At 41.7% G+C, this 27,895-nt stretch overlaps 1 protein-coding gene across 2 annotated transcripts; it reads right to left on the bottom strand.

Moving 5' to 3' along the window:
• Positions 1-43: 43 nt before the first annotated feature.
• On the bottom strand, positions 44-27,789 carry ptpra (protein tyrosine phosphatase receptor type A). Of its 2 annotated transcripts, none has more exons than XM_029431378.1 (22): positions 27,338-27,789; positions 17,889-17,935; positions 17,532-17,613; positions 16,981-17,406; positions 12,034-12,133; positions 11,665-11,738; positions 11,110-11,246; positions 9,796-9,886; positions 9,560-9,636; positions 9,429-9,465; positions 9,226-9,323; positions 8,525-8,644; positions 8,269-8,435; positions 8,047-8,182; positions 7,794-7,943; positions 7,049-7,142; positions 6,856-6,932; positions 6,555-6,689; positions 5,906-6,031; positions 5,028-5,179; positions 4,699-4,834; positions 44-3,595 (listed from the first exon to the last, which is right to left on the bottom strand). In XM_029431378.1, exons 2-22 carry the CDS (start codon positions 17,907-17,909, stop codon positions 3,521-3,523), a joined length of 2,511 nt encoding a protein of 836 aa, XP_029287238.1. In that variant the 5' UTR covers positions 17,910-17,935; positions 27,338-27,789; the 3' UTR covers positions 44-3,520. The 2 variants fall into 2 exon arrangements, with proteins under 2 accessions (XP_029287238.1, XP_029287239.1); XM_029431379.1 differs by having other exon boundaries at positions 7,049-7,139.
• Positions 27,790-27,895: the final 106 nt, after the last annotated feature.

Below are 27,895 nucleotides of genomic sequence, written 5' to 3'. Positions count from 1 at the left end.
GTTTAACATTTCATCTAAAGACATAAGAAATACAGACAAAAGATAAAATCTCAAGCACTTTATTAGGTTTGAACAGTATCTTGCTTAGAAAGGCCATTTGGCATTATATAATTATATATAATTTTGTCATATATATAATTATATACATATATATTCAAATGTTGAATAACAAAACACTAGAAACAAACATTGGCAAATTAAAAAATAGGATTTTCTTAAGACAATTATACCAAATTAAAAATGGCCAAAACAAAACATCTCTAATACATTTTCAAAATGGTCCCGATACAGTTCAATATACATCTTTTTGTTTTTTCTTCCAAAAGAAAAAAAAAAAGAAGCGGGGAGAAGAAAATATAATAAGCAAGGCAGCAGACTGGAATGAAATATAAATAACCTTACAGTATGTACAAAAGGGAGTGGGGCAGTGACCACTGGGAATAAATGGTCCAAGGACAAAGTGAAAGAGGAAAAGGAAGCGATAAGTGGACAACAGTGAGTGGAGTTGGACAGGAGACATAAAGGACATATAAAAGGTGGACCGAAGAAGAGCGAAGTTGGACTCTAGTCTTCCTCCAGTCCGACACTCTAGAAACGGAGACTTATTTTTATTCTCCGGGGCATTCAAAACGCTCCAATGGTAAGAAACTCCGGGAATAAAGGGAAACAGGGACAACTGTCTGGTTTCCCTTGGTGACGATGCATTAAAGTTGCAATTATATTTGTTGTAGGGAAAAATTTACACATTTCTGTTGTTGAACATTTGGGTAGCCACAATTGATTACTTGTCATGGATACCACAATTCAGTGATATGGAATGAGATGGCCATTCAAATCAAGATAATAAAATTAATTTAAAAGTGACCTCAATGTTAGTTAGATCTGCACAATCAAGCAATCTACGTATATGGGACTAGGGGGAATGTGAAAGGAAGGATGACTGACCCGGTGTTGCTTTTGGACCTTTTGACTTGTCATACAAAGAGGTTCAGGAGACAGTCGAGGAAATACATGCGAGTTGTGAAAATTCAAAGGACAGCCTTTAGGAGTACAATAGTTGCACCACATATATGTAAAGTTTTGTTTTTACCATTGAGGCACTTTTTTTAAAGTTCACTATAATAGCAAAATAGTGTGTCTCATGCTGTCAAATTGCAGTGAGACAAAGTCACATGATCCAAACACACACAATAAACCCATGTTACTAAAGCACAGACAGAATAGCCAAACAAAAAGCATCCCCTCCTCTAATTAATTAAAGACCCCCTAAGTGAATAAAATAAACGAAGAACATAATGGCACCTAACTAATAGTGCGGGCACTTGTGATGCTTTGGAACGACAAAAGACCTGAAATGACGATGCACAAACAGCCAACATTTCAGTGACATGTCAATTAAAATATCTGCTCATTTTAAGTCCCTGCAGGGGCCTTACAGAAGGCTTTGAGACCTGAAAGAGCTTCATATAGTTCCCATATTTCAATATCAAGGCTGTATCATCATCCTGACCTGATCTCTCATTTGGTTCCGTATTTTTTTAAGGGCTTTGCTTTTGGTGCAAATAGTGCATGAGTGTTCAAACAATCAACATTGACGCAAATCACCCTTCCTAAAAATTCAGCATATACTTTTACTGACGTTATCCACTATCAATAAATTAGGATTGATTGTGCTCCTTCCGCTAAGAAAAGTAATTAAATACGGGGCCCGTTAGTGTGATTTAGACTGCTAGTGTGGGATGTAAATTATGAACAATAATAGGGTTGTTCCTAGTTTAAATCTACATAAAAAGAAAACTATTTTTAATATCATGGCTTTAAAATCCAGAATACTCCTGGGGGTTTTAAACCATTCGAATGTGTCAGCTCTGGAGATAAACTAAAGCTGAATTAGTTAAATTTTCTTTATTTAAACAAAATTGGCAGCAGTCATTTCCTGACCTGACCGAGTTGACCGACCTGAAGCCCTGCGGTTGACTGACATCATTCACCATAATTGAGAGCATAGCCCCAATTCTGACCTCATCTGAAAAAAAGCCCACACTGTAATTCAAGTCTTCGTGTCCTCACAGGACAAAGAAATCTGAGCAAACTCGGCATGGCACACCTCCACTATTAAAGTAACAACGTATCCATTTTTGAGGAATATGATAGCAACAGCATTCAAAATAAGAGACATTCTTCGGCATCAGTGTTCATGGTGGGGAAAAAAGAAAGAAAAAAGGAATCATTCTCTAAAAGTGTGGCGGTACAGCGTGGTCATGCGAGGCTGATATAAAAATAAATCAGAGTGTTAATTCAGGCAGACTCAAAAGAAAACCCCCAATAAATGCTCAATACAATCTACAAGAAATACTGACGTGCGTCTGTAAACAAGAAAAGAAATATGCTGGGTATATAACAATCGTTGATGATGCAATAAGGGAGTTACTGGCGATTGTGTCGTTTGTGATTTGGCTCGTCAACATGATCAACATTGCTGCAGATACAGTAACAGAGCTTAAAAAATAAAAGTTATATTTAGAGATTCAACATAAAAGCTTGACCAATTATTATTATTTTTTTAAACTGTATGTTGTGAAAGATTTCCCGTTACAGTCCAGCAGCGTGTTGGTAGCAGATCATTCAACAGTAAAATAGCTTTCTTGTATTGAATATCTAAACATGGTCTTAAGACTCCAGAGCTGCAAGTGAGTGAAGGACTTTGGCACCCTGCAGATAGAAGACTTCTCTCCCAGACAAACGCGCACACAAACTCAAAGAATGAATGGCTCCTGGTGTTTAGTGTGCGTCTTGTGTGTCAACCTGAGTCTATGAGCTACTTCACAGAGATCTCCAACGGTGCGAGACCTTTGAACCTCCGAAACTTAAAAAGGGGAGAAATTGCCCGACAGATGAAACTAAATCTGTGTGAAGACAAATGGCTTTGCTTGTGTGTTGTATGCATGTGTAGTAGGGGAAAGAAACGTCCAGATGGAGTCTGTAAGTGTTCAGGGTTCTGCTACAGCATGGCTCTGGCCAAGCCAACAAATGTTTTGAGTCTATGTCCCTAAAAAATGTTAAAAAAAGAAAAATCCATATCATCATTACCTTGACCCTGGATGTTTTTCATTTGCCTCGAAAGCATTAGCTTTATATTCATATGTATAATAAAATACATTACAGGTGTCAGAAACCAAAGTAATAAGATGCAACACAGTAAGTATATATACATATGGGGAGGGGAAGCAAATAGGGGTTAAGGGCTGTATTAACAAGACCAATATTACAAAATATTCAAGAAGGCATCTCAGTTATCGTCCGACTGCACTGTCCTGTTCTCCGGGCCGAGGCCTCTGTTCCCTTTTCCTGCGGGCAGTTCATCCCATCCACAGATCAAGTTGTGATGAGTCTTTTTCTTTTCTTTTTTTAATCCATCACATGGGAATATGCAGCTGTCTGCATGGTAATGTATGCGTGTGTTCTGGTGCGTGCATATGCTTGTATGACGTGTATGCGGACATCCATCCATGGCAGGTCCCTACTTGAAGTTGGCGTAGTCAGAAAAGGCATCGATATACTCCTGGACCACTTTGTAGCAGAACTCGTACTGCTCCTGAGAAGGGGAAGGAGACAGGAGAAACAGCCATGTCAGCAGGAACTACTAACGCTATTATTTCCTGAAATCCATCACATTTCAAATCACTGAAGTCGTTGATCCCTTGTAAAAAAACAGCAGTGCAACCACACAGCTGTAGTTTGTGTACTGATGTGTACTCCTTGTTTTGCATCTGAATGTCAAACACAGGAGAATATTAACTTAATTGGAAAGAATATCCACCAATCCTCCAGCTCACTAACTCCCTTTGTGCATGCAACTGAATTTTAAAAACATGGGTCAACATTTTCTTATCACTAGTCTTTGGGCACATGATGGTACTACCGTTTTGTCCATATATTTGAATATATTAATAAACGCAATGTTAGCATTATTCCTAATTTAAAAAGAATCCTGACTGACTTGATAGAGATGTGATTTGTCACGTGATCTAATGTTTCCTTATACTAAATATAGCCTTATAGGGCACACATGGGCTGATTAACACGTTACATCTTGTTTGAGGGGTTTGTGTGTCGGACTATTGTTTAACTGGGACCAGTAACATCCTCTTGTTGCCTGGCAACTGGTCTCAGCTAAGAACTCGTCCAGCACATAACACACCTCGACACAGCTAATTGGTTTTTTTACACTTCTGTTTTTGTATGGAATAAACAAAAGATATTAATTAAAGCCAGGCTGTTTCCCTGTTTCCAGTCTTTATGCTAAGCTAAGCTAAGCAGCTGTTGATTTACAAACATGAGAGTTGCATCTTCTCGCCCGACTCTCGCCGAGAAAGTGAGTGTTCTTCTCTCGAGTTGAACTACTCCTTTAATCCGGCACATATACTCTTAGACTTAGGGACCCAAGTGTCTTCATCTATTGCTTCCATAGTTAATAACTGTTTAATGACATGAATCCAATTTTCAAACTGCTACCAAAATCTCATCAGTTGCTCCGCGGCTAGAGCCCAATTTAATTTAATAGCCAATATTAATGGAATCACCCAAGTTGTTGAAATACCCTACGCTGACAAACACACTAAGAGTGGTGAAAATAAATCATCAGCAGTGGTAATAATTCACGCTTTTGGGTTCTTAATTGTTAAAAGGGCCCCTCACCAGTGTCTGCACCATGTGTGGTCTCTGCAGTCTGAGGCTCTTCACTGTCTGGAAGACATCCAGGATGCCCTCTGCCTTCACCCTCTCCAGGACTGTACTCAACGCACAGAAAGTCCCCGTCCGGCCAGCACCAGCACTGTGCACACATAAGCAAACATGTAAACCTCAATACACACGCACACACACACACAACAGTAATACAAAAACAAATCTCAATATAATTATCTTAAGGTCAAGTGTTTTGTTTCTCATTGTTTCTGTGGGTACATATAGGTTAAACCAGCAAGAAGAAGGGTGTGTGTGTGTGTGTGTGTGTGTGTGTGTTTTACCTGCAGTGTACAGTAATGGGGTGGTTGCCAGACTGCTGCTGTTGTTTCTGCACCGCAGCGATTATGTTGATCATGCCTTTACCGTCGGAGGGGATGCCCACCTCTGGCCAGCCATGGAAATGGAACTGACGCACCGCTCGAGCCTTGTTCTCCTGGAAAGATGGACGAGGGCAAAAAGGAAGAGATCAGTTACGCCTTGTTTCCTCGTAGCTCTGTGTTCGTATGTGAGCCAACCAGAACTTTATTCAGTCCTATGGGAACCTCCGTGATTTCTGATGCGTTTACGAGACTCCTCCTTCCGTATCTTTCCGGTCCGAGTTCAATGAGAAATTATAACTTTTGCAGCCAATTCATAAAATGCTTACTTCCTGTGGCATACGATGCATACAGTATTAGCGAATCAGCCACTTCAAATCAATTTAATTGAGTTGCTTAACTGTTTTGATAGTCGAATTGTGTAATTGTATAACGTTAAAAGAGTTTAAATAGGTTAATGCATTGTGAATTTGAGCAATGTTATTTTGCCAAAATATATGGTTAGCATAGTCTGCACCAAATAAATCGACGTGGCGTCTCTGAGATGCTCCAGGCGCTTATTTCATAACAATGGACGGCGAAAAACACACAAAATCGACTTTTCTCCCGGTGGCGTGTCGACCCATCCATGTTGAACACCAGGGGGCATACTTCACATAGTATAACGACACCAAACCAAACTGTGTTGAAATGAGGCGTTAGCATCGCAAAGATTGCCGTTGGTTTAAAATCACGGCTTCAAAATGCACAATATTAATGAATAATATGAATGCTAATTATCGGTTAGATGTGCCGTGTGTTTGTATTTGAAGCTCTGCTTGTTTCAGGGAGTTCTTCCTTACCCGGTTGTTGGTGACCAGGAGGTCACGCACCGTGTAGCTCTCACTCTCCTCCTCCCTTTTAATCTCAATGGAGATGTCCCCGTAGACCACGGCTCCATCACTGGGCCAATACTGAGCACACTTTTCCTGCAGGAACCATAACGGAGATGATCAAATCACTACGCTTAACAACACGCTAACATTCTGAATATTTTGAGGAAATCTAAAATGTTAATGTCATCTTATATCTTTGAATAGTCATTTTTTAATTCTCCTGATGCGTTACCAGTAATTGCTATTAAAGAGAGATAAATCATTAATTACATGAGCAATTATTGGCAGTTCTGGCCAATAAAGAGGGTTTCCTGGTATCACCGTTCACAAAACCTACTCTGACTCACGGTTGTAGCATTAAAACATCTGGACACAAATACTTTATTAAACATTAAAGAAATGCTGGAAAACCATTAAAGCTCAAGACATTTGGTTTGATTATCACCGTGTTGTACGAGTCTGGTGGCGTCAAGTCAGCATTGAGTAAATGATCCAACATCAATATTCTATTTTTAGCCAGTTATTGATCCGATATCTAATACTAGTGTTTGTATCTGCGCACACACACACACACACACACACACACACACACACACACACACACACACACACACACCTGCCCTCTCTCCTCCAGCTCTGTGAGCATGACTATGGAGCAGCTTCTCCACTCCCAGATCATCCTCCAGAAGTCCTCCATGGTGTGCTGCAGGGGGCCCTGGCTCGCCATGTAGGAGTCCTTCTGACGGTAGCCCTGTGGTCAGATGCGGGAAATGACAGGAAGTGATGTCCACGTGGGGGGAAAGGCATGAATGGAGTGTATAAAAATAAACAGCAAGGAGGGAGGAAGGCAGACTTTAAACAACCGGTCGATTGCGTGCATTAATAAAATGAAATGATCCGGGAGCTTTTACACTCACGTCAATGAAAGAGGCATTCACGTAGTCGGTGTTCTCCTCTCCCCGTTTGACTGGAATTATCACTCTGTTGAATTCATCTGTTGGAAGTAAGGAGAAATATTAAGCTTGATTGACACTGGGGCTATACGTCTGCAATTTCATTATGAGCATCATGGCGTTCATCACTGTGTGTGGCCACTATGATAAAACTCACATGGAATGATCTGTAGGACTCTGTTCTTCTTCATGTTGGCGGGCAGGTTGCCTGTTCTCATCTTGTCATTCTGGATCTTGATTGTTGTCAGCTTCTAGAGAAAAGAGATAACTTGAAATCCCCCTCCAGATACATTTTAAAGCATCTAAAAGTACTCTGTCGTGCTTAATATTTGGTTTGACATGGTTTTCCCATATATAAAGTAAAAACTAAAAAAGAATCTGAAAAGGGGCTGGAAGCACATCTACTCTTGAGAAACTCTGGATCTATGTAATAAATAAATAAATAAATACATATATATAAATATGCAAATATCACAAGATAGCAAAACCTTTACTATGCTAATGCAACTCTCGCTCTCTGCATCTGAAAAGTATCAGAAAAATCTGCTCTGCACGGGAAGTCTCAAGTTTCCTTGCGTTTGCATATTAGACAGCGAGTGATTGGTTTTTGAATTTGAGACCAAATCTAGCTTTTTATGAGAGTGCACAGCCATCAGTAGAGGAATGTGAAAACACTTCTCTTGTGACAAACTTTGGACAGATACAAATCACTTTTGGAAACATAAAGAAAGAGACACACTTTCGAGTGGACGGGATCTTTAAGGTTCGGGACTTTTGCAGTTAAAATATGTCAGACGAACTCCAGACACCAATTCAATTCGTCTTACTGGTTATAAAACCGTTTAGACGCAGAGGTATGATAACTGAGGGGGGGTCAAAGAGAATAACACACAAACACACACCTTGAATTCAGCCTCCAGACCACTGCAGCCAGCTCCAGGTGAGGGGGCGTAGAGTTTGGCCAGGTGGGACTCCAGAGAAGTCACCTCCAGCTCTGTGTCTCCGTACAGGTAGTGCTCCAACAACGCCTGGAAGATGAACACGTACTGCATCTGTGGGACGAAGAGAAGAAGGTGAGGAACAAGTGGAAGTAACAAACCAATACACTGAAAACACACTGCATCATGGGAGACACCGTGTTAACACTGGACTTACATCAGTCTGGACCATCTGACAGCGCTGGGCTCTGATCCGGGTCACGAAGCCAAACACGTCCACCTTCCTCTCGGTGTTCATCATGTCCAACATCGCATCGATCACAATGAAGGTACCTGTTCTCCCCACGCCCGCACTGACACACAGAAATATGACAGGTTGGGACAAAGACGGACAACTAAAAACAGGCAAAATCAGGAGTGTCGGCTTTGATCCACTCACCTACAATGGACCACAATGGCCCCGGCATACTGGGGATTATAATTCTTGACCTTCTTGAGGAACTTGAGCATGCCAATAGGGGTGAAGGGCACCCCGAAGTCTGGCCAGCTGGTGAAGTGGAACTGGGTGACGAGCCTCTGAGGCTTCTTCCCTGACACATCTCCCACCTGAGACACAAATAAAACCAGGTGATAGACCGAGCCACGACACAGCGACACAGTTATAGCATTATATCCTGGTACCAACAAAATGCTACCTGTTGGATGCAGAACTTGCGGATGGTGTAGTCCACCAGAACCATTGTGTCTTCTACAGACACTCGGATGTTCCCGTATGTCCAACAGCCCTGGTCCGGCCAGTACTGGGCACACTTACACTGAAACACAGAGAGGGACTTAACGTCTGTGGGGAATAACAGCCTCAATTTATTCAGTTATGGGAGAGAGAAACAAACAAACAGGTGAGAATACAAATGAACAGCTGCCTAACCATGTTGAGTCTATGACAGAATGAGAATAGTGAAAAACCAGAGGTTAAAAGGTCAGTTCACCCCAAAATCAAAAATACATATTTCCCCCTTGGTATGCCATCCAGTTCCATTATGTTTTAGAAAAGGCAGACATCTTTACGTCTGATATCTCCAACGCTCGGCAACTCGCACCAAATCAATCTAGATAAATAAACTACAGGTCAGAGAGAAAATATGTCTTTTCGATTTTGGGGTGAACTTTCTATTTAAGGCTCAAACTCATGATTTGAAGACGAGTCATGCGAGCAACAAGTGCATCGTTTAACTAACTTTATAAATACAATGGAACTTTACATAACACCAGTGCACTAAGAGGATGAAGTGCCTTTAAAACAGGGTTATTTTGCTTCTATACAAAACACATACATGTGTCCTTTGAAGCTGTTGCGTGATCTTATAAAACATCAGCATCCCTCCAGCTCTCCTACCTCTTTTCTCTCCTTCAGATTGGTCACCATGACAATGGTGGCTGTGTTCTGCTCCCAGATCATCCGCCAGTAGTCATTCACCGTTTCCTCCTTTGGCCCTGAAAGACCGAGACAGATGCAGAAACTCAGAGGAAAGCAATTAGCTAATAATCGGGTCATTTGTTTGTCAAACAAACTGCAGCCAATGCAGGCACAAACCTTACCTTGAGCTGCAATAAACTTATTCTTCTCTTGGTAACCCTGCGAAAGAAAGAGGTTAAGAAGAGACGTTAGGACGCAACAACATATATTTAGAGCAGAATTGTCTCTTTTGTGGCAAAAATGCTGCACAAACATTTATAAAAGAGGCGTTGATGAAGTCAGAGTCTGGGACTCCCTCCAGAGAGGAGAGATGCACCCTGGAGTGATCATCTGAGGAAGGAAGCAGAGAAGAAGCACAGAGAGAGAAAGAATTGTTACGCTACACTTTTTACATCCTGACCACTTGAATACTTATACAGATAGAATTAATGAGTGCTGTGTTAATATTGTCAGTCGGTGTCACAGTGTTAGGGTTGTGTAGTCGCTCACATGGCAGGATGTTGACATATCTGTTCTTTTCTTTATTCTCTTCCTTGGAAGCAGCGTCGCACGATGCCTGGATGGGGCAGACTGGCAGCGCCTGAACACACAGGGGGACAAAATACATTTAGAAAACGTGGTGGAAGTGCAGACAGCAGACTAAAAGATGAAGCCAACAGGGAATCATGTGCCGGGTCACACGGAGACATTTGAAACTGATAACATCCGTGTGCTTAATACAGATCACCCCAGGTGTATGTTTGTGTGAATGTGTTGCAGCAATAGGCTGATTATCTGCCAAATGCAATACGGTGAGATATAATAATTATAATAATAATAATAATAATAATAATAATAATAATAATAAAACACATTTAGCAACACACTGACAACTTGGTGCGAACATGTCAAAGCCAGCCACAGTGTAGCAGCAGCACTATTCGTGGCCAGTGGTTCCCGGTCCCCCACACACCTATCAGACGTCATGCTGCAAATGTGTTCAAATCCACTTCCTATCCATTTTAAAGTGCAAAGACAAAGTGGATATTGCTACAACAACGTTCACATACAGTTGAATCGTCAATGTTTCCATCGGTTTGGTCAAGTTTGCATTTTGAGGGACACTTTTTAGCCATCTATTCCACCTCTTTATCTGCTCATCTGTTCATTTTAGCTAATTATTTAAAACTGTTTATGATTTACTTTTTGCTTATCATTCAAAAAATGTTTAGTAAGTTTAGTAAAAGTTAAGTTAATATTTCAACGTAATCCTTTACTTTTGGCTCACTCTCTCATCTATTTATCCCTTAGCTTCATGTACTCATGTCAACAGTTTATACATTACTTTTGGTTAACTTTCTCAAGTGTTGATCCTCTTTTAGCTTTTCATTTGAATCATTCATCCATTACTTTAAGCTAACTATTTCAATTTGCTAACCAAGTTTCCATGCTCTCGCAATCACAACACGTGGCCTGAAAGACGTTACGTGTCAGGATGGTGGGAGGTTTTGTACTCTGCAGTCAGTCTACTGTAGCGGCGAGCTTCCTGCTTCTTGTGACTACAGGTCAGCGTCATATTCATTTGTGTGGTTTTTGTATCATTATTTTCCTTATGAACACAAATATGTGGATGTATCGTTTTTTTAATCAAATCATACTTTTTTGAAGTTATTTGAGCTTTTCCATATTCTTACCTCCCGAGCGACTGAAATACCCCCTGTAACCCTGAGTGGGACTCACTTAATAAGGCTACAGGGATGTGGGTTAAAGGTGACCATCAGTGTGTTATCAGAGGTTGTGTGTGTGTGTCTGAGTGTGCCATACATTAAACTCCTCCCTGAAGAGCTTGTTGTCATCAGCCATGCGACGGTTCATTTCTTCCTCGAGTTTGTCGACTGGAAGGGGAGGGTACTTCCTGTTTGTGCTGGGTGAACGGGCCAATAGTGGCACGCTCTGGAGTTCTGCGCCGGCGAGCAGGAAGGGAGGAGGCAGGAGGTGAGGAGAGGAGAGAGACAGGTGGAGATAAAGACATGGGAGAAGGGGGTGAGAAATGGAGTTACATCACACAGACTTCATCATTTTGGTGTCTTCTCTAAAGATGGCCACCAGAGGGCGATGTGACTCAACACTGTGACATGAGAGGCAGCTCACTGAGGCTGTGCTGGTTAGGTAATCACAGTGAAACAAAGCCTTCTGCCAGTGACATGTTATCGGTTAGAGAAGCAAGATCAATCAAGTCTTATCAGAAACCACTCAGAGTAACAAGTTAGGTCAAGCCGGCTGTACATATTTGCACATACGACCCAAAACAAATAAATGAGTATGTATGCAGTCACATCTCTCGACACATAAAACCCAGCACTTATGTGTGTGTTTTACCTGTATCGTCTGATCTCCCATTGGTCAGTCTGAAAGAGTTTGAATGGCTCCCTGCCTGCTTGTACTTCTTAAACCTGTCAATCAACACAGATCAAAGTGCATATTAATACACACACACACTTTCTGCATCCCAGTAATGTGAGGAATTTGTTAAGAAAAAATAAATAAATTAATCAACAGTAGATATGGATACTTAACATTATAGGAAAGTGCCATACACACACACACACACACACACACACACACACACACGTCTCACAGTTGAATGCCAATCAGTCATTGCCATGGTAACAGGAGCACCGGAGGCCTTCACCACAGGTCTCTAGCTAGCGTGCATTCAGTGTGTAACATCAGCCGCACTCCACCAACCTGAGCATGTAGAGGATGATGATGATGAAGATGATGACCAGCAGGGAGGACAGGGCCACCATGACGGCTATGATTGGCATGTCATCAGACTGGTTGTTGTCTACATCAGAGGAAAAACAGGGAGAATAAATGGCGTGTACCGTGATTACAAAATTAATTAAAAAGTCTCGATACTTGAGCCTTGAGGTGAGTCAGTGTTTTGATGATTCGACACTGATGCCAAATTCTATTGCCAAATTATTTTCTTATCACACCACTCTAAATAAGCTTAGGGTGTTTTTATTAAATGTGCATGTTTTATTAGCTTACTAATGTGACATACTTTAAATCAAGAAATTATACAATATACACAAAACACAGAAAAGTGATTTTACCAAAACTTTAATCGCAAAAACCACAAGTCCCTGAAGGCAGCGACTGCACGCAGTCCAGCATATAACCGCCCATAAAGCCTCGAGAGAACAAGATACAACTTGTGCATTACTTAGTTAGCTTTAGGAGGTGCCGATAGGTGGATTTTATTATATTTTCAGTCTTTATGCTAAGCTAACTGTCTGTAGCCTAATATTACATGCAACAATTAGTCGATCGATTAATTGTTAAAGTCATTTTTCATACAGCTGCTTTCAGCCTCTCAAATATGGAGATTTGTCTCTTTCTCGGTTTTAAATCACATTAAACTGAATAGTTTAATAATATTGTATAATAATACTGAACGAGACATTTAAAGTCATCACCTTGGACGTTGAGGAACTGCAACAAACATTTTTTCACGATTTCCTGACATTTTATAGTCCAAACGATTAATTAATTTATCTAGAAAATGATCAGCAGATTATTCTACAATGAAATTAATCAGACACGAGTGGTATAAGTATTTATAATACTGATTTTGACTTATCTGTTCAATTGTAGCTGAAATTACAAGTAGATTAATTGATGTCATTCATTACATTCAGACAAGATTGATTTTGAGCTTCTTAACATGTTAGAAAGAGGGTAAAAAAAAATGAAGGCAAGGTCATAAAGTGACCTTTGCCTCTTTCAACACCAGCCTGCATCTTTCCTTTCCATAATGGTTGTCCATGTTAATATTTCATTAGAGATGCAAAGTCCTTTGGAGTGAACCGTTAAATCACAGTTTAACTGAGGGGTCGACCCTCTGCTGTCATCTCGGGTATAGCCAGTTACAGAAGCAAACACAGGGCGATGGTATAAAATACTCAAACGTAGGAGGATGTTTGCTGTGGAGTCTTTATGAATTATTTAGAGTGTAAATATTACACGCTTTCAGTCTTAAACCTGAAAGCCTGCGATGCTACCGAGCACTGTGGGCACACAGGCTTAACACTACAAATTAGATATTACATGGAGCAAGTTATCTATTCTTTGTGAAGCCTCCTGCAGATTACAATCGCTGACCAATTTGTATACGTTTCCGCCATGTGCATGAGTTGAAGGCAATCCTATAGTCTTCCTGGTGACCTTTCACTGCCGCAGTTAACACAAAAGACGTGAGATTTGCCAGAACAACAACAGGAAAACTGGCTGCCGTTTGCGTGCTGATGACTGGCCTGTAAGACACACGAGGCCTCAACAAAAGAAGAGATTTTTCTAGAAAGCTGCACCGTGGTGGTGACAATGCGATGACAAAATCAGCTGTTCCATGGACAGACTCATAATTCAAGAAAGCTCTTAACGTTACAGACGAAATGTGCGGCAAAGAATGCATCATTTGACTTCATGCTCCATCTGCACTTTCTGGGGGGGAATTAGTTTGGAATGCGGCCAAGTTATGTTGCATGTTCAGGCACAATTCCCAGGACTTTTCAGTGTTCGTCCTCGGACAATGTGTACATTGAACAGAGCGGGGGCACAACAACGGGGCTGTGGGCATCACGTGGAATTGACACAGCCTTGACGGATCTGTTGCCATCTAGAACTGCTCACAGCTCTCCACACAAGGCAGCCAGAGGGTCACACTACAGCAATTAAAACAACACCTAGGTGATCATGCTATATAATGGACATGCCATATTAGCAGTGCAGGCACATCTGGTGTAGTTATGTTGACCTGGAGTGAATAATGCTCATCTGACCTTCTACAGCAGGGGTGCCAAACATGCGGCCAGGGGGCCAAAACCGGCCCGCATGATGGTCCAATTTGTGCCTTTGTAGATACACTGTGATCTGAAAGTTGTAATGTGTAAATGATACACTGAGGCGCAATATTGTTGAAATGTAACCTTTTTTTTCAGGCTGTTCATAATGTTTTGTAAAAAGATAGTTCATTAAATTTGAACATTTTTAGAATGTACTCAAATTTGGAGTTGTCGTTATTTATAGGTTATTATTCTATGATTTTACTGGTCCGGCCCACTTGAGATCAAATTGGCCTTTATGTGGCCCCTGAACTCAAATGAGTTTGACAGCCCTGTTACAGCCTCCGCTTAAGTCCTACAATGTTTGTACCCAAGCAGTTTCAAATAGGGATGCATGACATACTGTATATCCTGTCTATAAATGATCAGCCAATAATGGGAAATTGATATTATGTATTATTCCGATTGAAATTATAGCGGATAAATGATCAGGCAATGATACAAAGCCAAATACGAAGGATTAGAACAAACATGTCGTCGCCAGTGTGGACGTTTTTCACAGTTTCAGAGGAAGACCAGATGATTGAAATACAAGTTTCTTTTATGTATTTTACTAGAAAAATAAATAAACAAATGAACATTTGATGAGTCAGAACTGTTCTTAGTTTTGTTTACAACAGTGGTGTCAGTTAGGTCTGGTTAGGTCAGAGCTATGGAATATAAAATCATCCATCGTCGCTCACTACATTTGAGCCTTTCTCACCCTCAGGTGTGCATAAACTACAACAAAATAAATCCATATGGTGCATCCTTCTAGTTTGAAATAGTGTTTAACCTACAGCAGGATTATTCATAACATACCTGCCGTTATTGTAATAATAATAATAATAATAATAATAATATCTTCCAAATCACATCAGTGCCATTCGATAGTGATTTGTACATTTCTCCACAATCATGCAATATGAATAATTAATGTAAAAGGAAGATGCGGGTCATGTTTCACTTACAAAGATATCACTAAGATGGTCAGTACATAAAGCTGAATTTTGGCTTTTTGTGTCTGGGTCGTCTCTTTTGATGGCACTCTCTTGGCTGGCTGGTCAAATGCAGGTATGTCACGCCAGGATATTTCTAGCTATGCTACAATAAGGTCTAAAAGCAGAAAAGTGTCCAACTGTATCAAATATTAAAGGTCGACTCCTGACCAGAAAGCTCACTTGCTCGCTCTTTCTGGGTGTTGCTTCGCCAGGCTGCATGAATAACACACAGCTATACGGAGCAGCAACAACAAACAAAAAGCACCCCGACACTCTTATGTGGATCTACTGTATACCATCTACCTGTGAAGTTTCTATATCTATATCTATATCTATATATATATATATATATATATATATTTTTTTTCTTTTTTCTAATGAAGCTTTGTTTTGTCATTTCATATAAATTCCCTTAACCTTTAGTGTACTTCAGTCAGGCCCTGTTCACACGTAGCATTAAAGTGCGTCTTGGCTGATGTGATGACAAGTGACGGCTCTAAATACATGCTTGAATGCACCCAAAATGTGGTGACAATTCAAGACAAATTTAGGAGGGACACATAAGCGCACATTAAACGACCGCCCAGTCTTCTTTATAGTGTGCACAAAGCAGGAAAAACCTCCCTGACGCAGTTCTATACAGTCGATCCGCCAGTGACAAACAACTTGAAATAAGAGCAACCACTACAGAACTATCTTTTTTTCTTTCTGTTTAGCTGCAACTGCAGTTTTGTGCCACAGCTCAAATCAAATAAACAAAGAAAGAAAAATCCCGTCGTGAAACAATCGCACAGGTTCTGAGCGGCGCCTTAGTGATTCCCCACACTTCTCTGAATGTCTGCAGTGAATGGGAGAATGGTAACTGTGTGATAGCAATACCCACGCCATGGTAAGTGGGTGTTTTTCCATTCAAGATAAAGATGAGTCACATCCTCTCGAATCATAACTCGACATGTCTTTTTGCTTCATGGCATCCTGGTCTAATGAGGCACCCATCGGAGTACCTGGCATCTCCGTGTCCCTGTGTGACTATAGAAAGGTGCTGCATAATTATAGTTAAGACCCAATACATGCGTCTTTAAAAAGGGACAGCTCACCCCCAAAATCAAAAAGACATATTTCTCCTCTTACCGGTAGAGCTATTTATCAATCTATGTTGTTTTGGTGCGAGTGCTGTAGATATAGAGATGTCTGCCTTCTCTAGAATATGATGGAACTTTATGGCACTTCGCTTGTGGTGCTCAAAAATACATTTAAAAAACTCGACACCGGCCAATGTATCACCACGCCGAAGGAAGCGTGCAGCTACTCATGAATGGGGCCTGTGCTCGAGACGTAAACATTAATGCCTTCCTCCTGAGCTGAGCGGTAACTCGTCCATGGGTAGATGCACGCTTCCTGCTGCGCGCTGATATGTTGCCGTATGCAGTTCGGAAGACAGAAATGAGTTCCTGCTTGAAACTGCTCACTACAAGGTCTGAGGAGTATCTTGAGTAACTGGGTGATGATTTCTGAAAAGAGACATTGCTGTTGAATCTTTTTTATTTAGTCGCATTGAGCACCACAAGCCGAGTGATGTGGCAGGCATCTCTAAAGAGACATCTTCTACACTCGGCAACACGCACAAACACCTAGAGCAATAAATAGCACTGCAGGTAAGAGGACAAATGTATATTTTTGATTTTGTGGTTAACTGTCCCTTTAACTCTGGGGGGGGGGGGCGGATATTCCCTCTTCAAGAGACATTATGTATTCTCACAATAAATAAACACACACAGCGCCCTGAACATGCACCAGACACTCACCATGTGGGCTGGTGTCTGAGGTGAAGCCCATCCCAGGTTCGGTGGTGGTCTCCGGCTCCACACTGAATAATTCCTCATCGCTATAATCTGGAGTTGGGGTGTCCGGAGGGAAGGCTGTGGTCTCGTTGTCTCCCTCCGCCGGGATGGGAGGAGGGGGAAGCTCGGTGCTCGGCGGTGCCTCGGGGGCATCAGCTGGAGCGGGAGGTGAGGGGGCGGGGAGTGGTAACAGCCGCCCGGTGGCATTGGTGCCCGGCAGTAATACATCGTCCTCACCAGCTGGGCCTGTGGTTGCTGTTGTCGTCACCGGGATGACTGTGGGGGCGAGCGTTGTGGGTGGGCCTGTGGGGGCTTGTGTGCGTGCGACTGTAAAGTTGAGGGAGGGGGCAGCAGGGGGGTCTGTGGGTTTGGCAGTGATATTTGGAGGACCTGGAAAGAAGAAATTATAATGAAGAAGAAAAAAAAGAAAGAAAGTATAATGCAAGTTCTCACTGTGAGCCTTTTAACACAGGAAGGTGAGTAAAGAACTTTGAGATACTGGACATGGTTCGTACTTGTGATGGGGACATGATCCTGGGCTGAGGCCCCGAGGGCTAGACCGAGCAGCAGGAGCAGGGGACACACACCCATTCTGCCCTGCATGGAGGACGCACGACAAAAGGGTATCGTCAAAAACAAGCCCGAATCTCACTGAAATCCATATTAAGAAGTTTCAAACCATTTATTTATTTATATTTAGATAAGGAGTTTTAGGATTTATGTGTTGTCTAATCCACCTTGTATTTTATTTTTAAATCTTCAATCCTAATCCCACATTATCTGCTCATTCTTGGAAGGCAATACTCTTACATTTGAAATGAAAATGAAATGCTTGCATATCGTTAGCCTGTGTGTGATAAATGACGACTTACCTGAAGAAGCGAAGTTGGCATCAATCACTCATTCGCACAGCGGGGTCCTGTAACGCAACAGAAGAGGTCATTACATCATTTATTCACTAAATATCATGAATACAGTTTTTGCAAGATGAGTATCAGGACAGCGTTATTCTGAGACAGACAGAAATATGAGGTCTATTCAGAAACACAGGTGTGTAGACAGCACGCACAGTATTTCACATTAAAATGCTTTTATATTATCTGCCGACTTCTTGTGCAATCATACCATGTTGATATGCTCATATGAAATGTTCATTTTATAACATTTGGTTGTTCAAATGAATGAATTCAACTTTTATTTAAACCTCGAGGAATCATTGAAGGCCATAACCTCGTTCTCAATGATGTTGAGAAACACAATAAATAAATGACGAGAATTCAAATGAAACAGAATAAATATAAACACAAAGACAGAACACAGTTTCATTCAAGAGCATAGCATTTTGTCAGGATGGTTTTAAATTGAGCTATAGGTGGACTTGCATTAAGTTTTAATGTGTGTTGTAAAAATGTGTTGTTCCAAGTGTGTGCAACACAAAAACTAAAAGCAGCTTTCCCAACTTCAGTGTTCTTTAAGCAACTTCAAGCATCAACCAATCACCTTGTTTAATAATGACCAATAAAGAAGTGATATACAGCATGAGGGCAAATTGCCATTAAGGGCTTTATAAATAAATAGAGACCAATACCTGTATACCTTAAATTAAATTCAGCTCTTCTCTTTTTGCAACAGGGTTCAGTCTTAAAGATGTGATTCCAGGAGCATGACCAAAACAGAATTAGTGTCACATTCCTGCAATAACAGTGAATCAGCACTTAGGAAGCTCTTCACCCACAGATGCGGGGGGGGGGGGGGGGGGGGGGGGGGGGGGGGATGCGTGGAGGCCAGAGGATAGACGGACTTGGAGAAAGCACGACGGCGTCTGGGTGGTCGGTTGACCTCTTTTGTAAAATCTCAGAGGTCAGTCTGCCTCTGCTTACAGAGATACTTCAGCACTGCAGCTTCACCACACACACAAACTGATGCTTCACATCAGGGATTATTACATTAGTGGGCAGAGGATAAATTGGGCGCTAAAAGCTCTAATAGTGCCAGTAGCCAATCCTCTGGTGTTCTGAACTAAGCTCATTCATTGCAGTGCTTACACTCTGGTTTCAGCAGAGCACCGTTTGGCCATGACTGCAGTCTGAAATGAGGCATGATGAGCAACCTATTTTGTCAATGAGGATGCCATTAACCTACAAATCCAATTGTTGCTATCCCTCTCTCTGTGCCACCCATCCATGCAGCCATTAGCCAGCAAATGTCTGCTTCCAAAAACAATCTGTCTTCAGAAAATAGGTCAAATTTAGGATTTTCTTTGTTGTTGACAGGTTCTAGACATTGATCAAAATGTTAAGGCCCTTTTGGTAAAACACTACCAGTATTTTTGGAACATTTCTTTTGGCACTTTTTAAAAAGAGAAATAAGAGCAGGATGTGCTTCTGTTCTATTCATAGATGCGTTTCTTGATTTGACAGGAGGGTCTTGCATCACAAGTGTCTCCGTTTACCTCACAGATGAATTTGATTGTAGCCATGGCTGCAACTAAAGATCATTTCAAATATCGATTAATCTGCCGATTATTTTCTCAATTAACTGATGCATTATTAAAATCAGAAAATGGCGAGAAATGTGCACCGCAGTTTCCCAGAGCCCAAAGTGATATCTTCAAATGTCAAGTTCAGTCGGACACACAGTTTACGATAGTCAATGACGAATGAAACGAGCAAATATTTACATATAAAAAGGTGGAAATAGAGAATTTGGGCATTTTTCCTTTAAGAAAATTACAAAAAAGAAAAAACAGCCATAACACAATCATGGCGCTTTTCGAAGTTAATGATATGCGGGTACATTTTTTAATTCTTATAATAATAATAATGATAATAATAATAATAATAATAATCAGATGTGTAAATTATGCGAGTGAGTGACAGGTGTGGGCAAAAAAAGGAGCATTTACTACAGTTGCACCGCGTCTTCTACAGTTTGTCCAGACTTTTTTTAAGTCATAACTCAAAGTGCATGTTGCTTCTCTCCTTTCCTGTCGGGTCAGATAGATATAAAACAAATCCCTTTGCTAACCTTAACACCATGTGATAACCCTAAACCCTTACCTCGACTCTCCTCCCCTTCAGTGCTCATTGAAAAGGAGTGACTCAGCTGTAATAGACAAACTCGGTGATTAGTTTTGTGTGAATATGCATCATAGAAAAGGCATCTGGCTTATGTAATTGACTAAATTTGACGTAAAAGGCGGGTAGGTTCACCTTTTCTTAATAAAGCATGACTCATTGTTTTCTGCGGAACAAAATGAGAGAGGCTGGATGATGTGTCACTGTGTCGGTGTAAGTGATATAAGCCGGTCCTGTTGCTAGCTTTCCCCTCTCACAGATGCTGCAGGAGCCCGAGAGGTTTTTATCTAGAGACTGTAGACCCGGGAGTACGACTCCCTAGAGATGCATGTTAATGCGTTTTTGGCCTCCTGAGAAGCTTCCAGTGTGTGTGTGCGCTTGTAAATGCATGAAATTCTTTTTCAACAGACTTGTTTTTGGGAGAGGACATCATTAATTTAAGAGGTACTGGGCAAGTGCTTCCATTTGTGCCACTTTTAGGTTTTGTGTCGTCAGTGCGCTCTATTAAAAAGATACTCTGGGTGACAGTTGGTGTAACTCACACTAGAATGATGGCGGCTGCAAGAGACATCGCAAAGAAACAGTTTCCAATTATTTCTTTAGACGTGTAATGACAACATTATTCAGGACAACACCAAAGTGAATCACTCTTGTGTCCTGATCAGGTTCTAATAACGTTCCTGATGGCTAATGAATGTTTTCTTTCTACACCCTTTTTTGACAGACCAAGACATCCTTCTTCTCAAAATAAAATAAATGCCTACTTTTATAGATTTTATGTCTCATAAACAGATTTAATTGATGAAGCCCTTTTCATCTTCAGCCTGTTTTCAATCCAGCTCAACGTAGCGATACAGAATTGTTAAAAAAAAAAAAAAAAAGAGTAAATATCTTTCCAACAGTTTCATCACGCTATCCCCTCGCTGCAGAGGAAACATGTACATGCCCATCTATTAGTGAATAAATGTACTTTTAAAAAAAGGTAGTCGTGCCGCTCACGCTCTCCTGACTTTTGGCTTGTGTTGTGCAATCATGTGAATATTTCTCAGACAAGGAAGCGCACATAGAGCAATCCATTGGGATACGCTGCCCAATGGCAAAGTGCTCAACTGCCACAGCTTTCTTAAGACTATGACGAGCAACAAGCAACACAAATCAATAGTTTGACTGGAGGGAATGACAAACACACAACACAACGTGTGACAGGACATTTGCTTCCTTTATGATGAAAATCAAATATGACGATGGTTTTCTTCTTCTCCATCCCTTATTTACCCTGAGCATTATTACAAGCTTACTTACAGTATACCAACCTGCCAAGATAACTAAATGACACCTAAATAACAAGAGAATAATATATAATAAGAAGAGTAACAAACTACATCTGTCCATAGAATTGAGTATTTAAAAGTGTAACGGTATTTAAAGTTGACATTGAAAGCTTCAGCAGATTCTGAGGCTCGTTTGATTATTTACATTGTTATATACATTATTTACAATCTACCTTTTCTGACTTTGGACTGTATTTGCTGTATTCTGATTGGCTGGCAAGTGTCCAATAAAATGATACATCAGGAGCACAACGATCGTATCAGACATGAAACAGTTTCAATAACAGTTAATGCTATGCTAAACGGTGTCCAACCATAGCTGACAGAGCAACAATGCTAACCCTTCATGCTACGCTAACAGTTAAGTCTACCTGGGAAATGAACCTCACTTAGGGTAAAACTGAATACAAAATGTAATATTAAATAAATATATGGACAATTCAGATACGGGAAACTTCTTTTCCTTGTTATGTATCGATGGTATGCAACATAGTGAGTTGAGTTATTATATCGTGTGTTTATAGTGTTGTTAACATTCAGCGACCATGAGCTACTGGTCATACCAGACCAAGTAAGGCTGTAGCAGCAACACACCAGAGTGTGTTACACTGAGAACGGGTGTGTTGTATTCCTTATGAATTTCACATTTCATTTGTAGGAGGAACATCGTGTTGTACAGTCTTGCTTTAACTGCGGTTACAGAATTTTACCAAGCTGTTGGGGTATTTTTGTTTCTTTACTTTGAACCCACTTTATCTGATTACGTTTGATCAAATATGTCAATTAGGTAACAAATGCTTTAGATGGAGAACATCTGGAGATTTTACTAAATACACAAAAAACAACATACATAATAAAAAGAATAAAATAAAGAAATGTTTGGCTATACATGGGGTAAAAACGTACACAAATATTTCATTGAAGAAAACAAAATCTAATCTTATAATGTAGTCTAATCTCTAACATTCTCATATCTAATCATGTGAAACCACATATTGAACTCGTCAGTCAGCACCGAGCAGAACTCGATTCTTTAATGTGCATCAAGTGGTGAGGCCGACAAACTAATGAAGACAGTTGCTGCTCTGCCTGTGGCCAACTGCAGACCTCATACGAGTGCAATCACACGGTTGTGAAAGGGCCGGGCTGTTCCCATGCCATTTCATTCACACAGTGAAAGGAACACTTATAGGTAGAATATAAAGGAAGTCCAATTACATCTCCATGACAACCAAAGTCCAAGACGTAAGATCAATGCAAGGTAGTCATTTAATACGGAGAGTTCCCACTTAAGTCCGTGGATTTCACTGATGCTTTTGTATTTACCTGTGACCCGGAGGTGAAGTAATAAGTATCTTTTCCGACTGCACGGACATGAATTAATGAACGGCTCAAGAAAAAGACGGATCGTACAAAAGGGATCTCTCGGGGGAAGACATGACTTCATCCTGAGACCAGAATCCTCAATGGTTGCAGCTGTTTCCTCACTTTATTATGCGTCGTTTGATCTAGATTTCGCCAAATCCCAATGTGACCATACCACTACTAACACCGCAGGAATCCTCTTTAGTATTATTCTTAAAATCAACACGTTTTATTAATAATTCAAAGAGGATACCCCCCCCTAGGCAAATGAGTGAGCTGGAAAACCAACAGACACAAACCCCACGAGCCTTGCTGACTTGACACCAGCTGTGGTGGTCAAGGGGACTTCAGCAGAGAAATATTTCCCCCTGGCTTTCTGCAAGGCGTCCTGCTTCTCTAGCCGCTGCAGCGCTAGATAATGCTTGTCTGTCTGTCTCCATTCATGGCATATTAATACTGTTTCTATGTCTTGAGAGGAGGGGGGGGGGATCTGGGGCAACAGGAATACTGTGAATGCTTCTCTTCACGGGAGACTGAAGTAGGCCTAACCCAGGGCCGCTAGGACTCCTGCTCTGAAACAGACCACAGATTATATGTCCCCGGTGCCACATACAACAGCCACAATCCTCTGGACTTCCCTTTCTGAGGGATACTACTCACTGCTGATGTGGTTTGTGTTCCTGTTCCTGGCTTCATTCATGGGCTGGTGAGTTGATGAAAAGACGGAGAGAAGCCAGGGATTACTATTCTGGCTACATCCTACACGCAACAGTGACCGCTGTGTCTGTTATTAAGCCTGTAATGATGATTTGGTTCCATCAGGCTGGAAGGATCAAGAAAACTCACTTGTTTCAATGAGTGAAAGTGGTGAGTCAGTGATGCTCTGCGTCTGCTTCGTTGTGGGGTTTCTCACAGAGCATGCCAGGGGCCTCTCAAGCTTTCCCACATTGGACACAGAGAGGATGTGGAGGCGCAAAACATGGCCTCCCCACAGAAGCCACTGTGACCTTGAAGCATGGTGTGGGGCCAAACGGCCAGCTCAAGCGCCACAACGAAACCCCATCTGACACGTCTGCCATTTGAACCCTAAATACCTAAACTGATTCTACCTCCAGCAGCAGCTAAAGCTGGGCATCAAACCGTAATACTTTCTTTGGTGCTGACCAGAACGAGTTGGTAGCACCAGGTACCGAAAGCTTTCAAGTCCCGATAGTTGTCATCAAATGCCTGGTCTGATTCCTAGTCATGTCTGCTTATTGTTTGATCCGATGCCTGATTTATGTTTTCATTCGGACAGTTTTAGACGTGAAGAGCTGCTGGTGGAAGGATAAAACAAAAAGCCTACACTTTCATAAAACTTGATTAGGATTCCACGGCATGAGGGAAACATGCGACAACGCTGTTGAATATCACGATAACAATATTACTTGTAACAAATAAACAGATATCAACGTGAACCCAGTTCTGCTGCGTTTGGTATACTGCTCAAATACAACAAATCGCTTGTTGAATAAAAAGACAAATGTATGAGCAGCCCTAAACTATGTTACAAGAAAAATCTTAAATTTGTACAAAAGTATCTAATTCCTGGCAAATATTCTAGTGGAGTAAAAAGGTACAATATCTACTTCTGAAATGAAGTATAGCAGAAGTATAAAGTGGCATCAGATGGAAACACTAGTACTTCAAGTCAGTACAGGGCTTTAGTATAAATGATGCACTTTGATATATTCCATCTCTGGTTATAGCAAAACGTTTACATGCAGCAGGAAAACAAACTAGGTAGATTAGGAAAATGCCCCGGCAACACTTTCCAGTTTTGGACATTCAGGCTCTGTAACAATGGGAACCCAAAGTCAAGGTTCTCATATCTCAAGTGACCACCCTGCTGCACTCGGTCCCTCCTCTTCCTCTGAAAGATAAGAAGAAGCCCATCCAAGATGAAGAAACAATCATCTGAGACTTCACAGCAGTGTCTTGCTAGTTCTTATCCAAAATCCCTCCTCCTCCTCCACGCCCATCTTTAAGTGATGCATTCAAAGACAACTCAGGCTTGCCAACATGTTCTTTGGACATTTTTTCACATCAGGGCAAGAAAGTTCTTGCCGGCTCGAAGGCCGATGCCAAGGGCAAATCTAAATATTTATAACTACGGCTCTCAACTGGTTTTGAATCCGACCTGAATTCGACCTCAGCCATGAAGGCATCGTTTTAAAAACAAAATCTATGTTTCTCTCTGGGAGGAAAAACGTAGGGTACCCTTACCCTTTATGTGTAAGAGTGTTAACACACTGTTTCGGCCAAACTCACAACTCCAGTATTTAGTGCCATTATCCCAACTTATTGTGGCAGCAAAGCAACAATACACTAATGAATGAATAAGGAGGCAGCTACAAGATATTCACTGATCTGGATTACATGTAAGTTTACAAGAAACTCAGACATCTAAAATATAAGAACCTCATCTGGTCTTTGAAGTCCACTGAAAAGAAACAAGCCATTATGAATACCCATCACAGCCGTGGTGAACCAGAAACATCAATCATCCCACATCAGGAGGACGTAAAACAAAGATTTACTCAAAGGTTTGAAGGGATTACATAATTACTACGGTGCATCTACAGAGGGGCAGAACAAAGTTGGATGGCCCTGGATTAGGTCTTCAGTCAGTTGATTTATGAATGGTTAGTCATCGCACAGGTTCATTTCCTGCATTGTGAAATAGATGTCACTGAGGCTGAACGGCATATCACACGTATCTTAAATCCGGCTCCATAATGCTTCATAATCCTCTAAATGCAGTTATGTGCATCCCGTTAGATGCAGAATTGCAGTGCTCTTCACAGTAACATACGTAGGCTCACAGGTGGAACCGAAAATATATGTCCTGCCCCACCCAAAAGAGCCAACTCATAATGTTATGTCAGCACCCTGAAATTGTGAAATTTCACAATAGGAGGTAATTTCAGAGGTCCCACCTATCGAAGATTCAGTTGCAACAAGGCGACGTCAAGCTTATTCTTATTTTTAGAAACCAGGACAATCATGAAAGAAAGCGTGGTACGAGGATCACTCGGGCTCCTCTGATAAAAACACTTTCTGGATCCCAAGACAGAAATAACTCCTTTTTTCTTAAAATAGGTTGGAGAAGATATGGACAGAAGGAGCAAGATGATAACAGCTCTGCCTTTTTTTTTCTCTTCTCCCTCAGTTCGAATTTCCTGAACTAGGGCTGCTCGACAACCAGATATGGTTCAACGGCATTTTGGGAAACGTGTCCAGGCCTGACAAACAGAGGTCAAGACAGGCCTGTTGGTGCACTGAGAGAGGCGTCACAGAAGTTTGCAGGGGGTGCAGCTTTAGTTTTGCACTTGGATAGTCCTAACATGACATGGCGACCTCGATGAAGTGGAAAAGCGTGTTGTGGAACAGAGACTGAGGTATGGTGGATATGTGCCGCAGGTCAGTGGATCAGCCCAGACGTGATGAGCCAAGCTCCAGGCAGACATAGCAAAGGCTTTGTCAGATAATGTCAAGCCGGGCTCTGCCATGCCTCCTCAGCCTGGATGATGCTCTGACTTTTACACATTCAAACTCTTTTTTTGTCCTGGTGCAAAGTTCTTGTAGTTGATGTTTGGCTTAAATGAAGCAGCAGCTGTTGAATTCATTCCTATGTACTTTATCTAATAGTCACCATTTCCAATGACAACCAAGCCATTACAAGGAATAATGTTCTCATGGGCTGAGCAATGATAACTTACAGTCCAAGAAGTGAACGTTAAGTAATAGGCCTACATAAATAAAAAACCCAACACCCACAATATTGTAATGGTATGCTCGGTTACACCCAACATGCAGAAAGAGAGGAGAAAATTAATCATTAGAAAAAAAACTTTGGGAGAGGTTGTAATGCGGAATGCACACTTCAGAGTGCAGAAGAAGAAACACAAAGCAGCCGCTGTGATTTGACAGAGCATACATGTTAATGTTTGGGCGACCTAATTCCTGTTGTGGGTCGCGTGAAGCCCCCTCCTGCTCCTAACCCCCCCCCCCCCAGCCAGCTCCCCACCCTCTCTGAACGTGTAATAACAAAGCGTTGATCAATAAAGTGTACTTTCCAGTGAGGCAGGACAGACCTGGACCCCCTCTTTGTTCCACTGCCAGCGCAAACAGAGTCAGTGTTGGCTCAACAAACCAAGTAACAACCCCTGACTTCTCAAATGTTGTCGCACTTATCTTTAAACCCCCTTTTCTTGAGAGCCCCCTTCGCTCAAAAAAAATCCCTCCCTGCCTCCGAGCTACTTCTGAAATGTTCAAGCGTTACAAAGAGGTTTACAACTATTAAACACAGCCCCACTCCTTGCCTAAAGCCGAGGTTAACGTCGCTGCGATACAGGTATCATGTAATGTATCCTGCACGGCTCAATGCGGGGGACAAAGTGCTTGTTTGAGGGTGACACAATGTTACAGCGAGAGGAAACATGCTGGTACAGCGACATTGTAACAAGTGTGATTCGGGCTTTCCGCAACAAAAACAAGAAAACTCACCACAACTCCTGTAGCGCCCAGAGGAAACCCGAGGAGAGGGGGTGGGGGGGGGGGGGGGGGGTTAAAAAAAAATCAAAGCCAAGTAAGAATGTATCCTTTCTTTCTCTTCCACGTTGTTCAACCCCGGCCCCTGTCTCCACACCCCAGGAACCGAGAGTGTGAGCGGGGTGGGGGGACCTGGGTGATAGCAGAGGAGGGAAGCACGATCTGGGACACACAGCCAACACTTCGCAGTCAGTTTAGCTGATAAATCCAGGCAAGGACGACACCCCCACTAAAAAATCCTCGATTCGCGCTAACTTATCGTCCCTTCCGAGTGTACTTTCTTGGCCTTCCTGGATGTTAAATCCCACGGTTTATCCGCTGTATCCGGGCGCGTCGGCCGACTATTCTAGTCCGCCATGTTGTGTGTCTGTCTGCATAGGAAGAATGGGAAGCGAACAGCAAATTCCCAGGCCAGGCCCCGTCTCTTCTCCACTCTGTGCCTCCATAGCTCGCAGCGACACCTGCTGGCCGGCACGGAGCTTACAGCTGCCACACAGTCACTGCAGCGTCAGT

Source organism: Cottoperca gobio, chromosome 5 (assembly GCF_900634415.1).
Source record: "Cottoperca gobio chromosome 5, fCotGob3.1, whole genome shotgun sequence".
In the NCBI taxonomy this organism is placed as follows: Eukaryota; Metazoa; Chordata; class Actinopteri; order Perciformes; family Bovichtidae; genus Cottoperca; species Cottoperca gobio.
The sequence above is the reverse complement of the archived record's forward strand: the minus strand, read 5'-3'. Positions and strand labels throughout refer to the sequence as shown.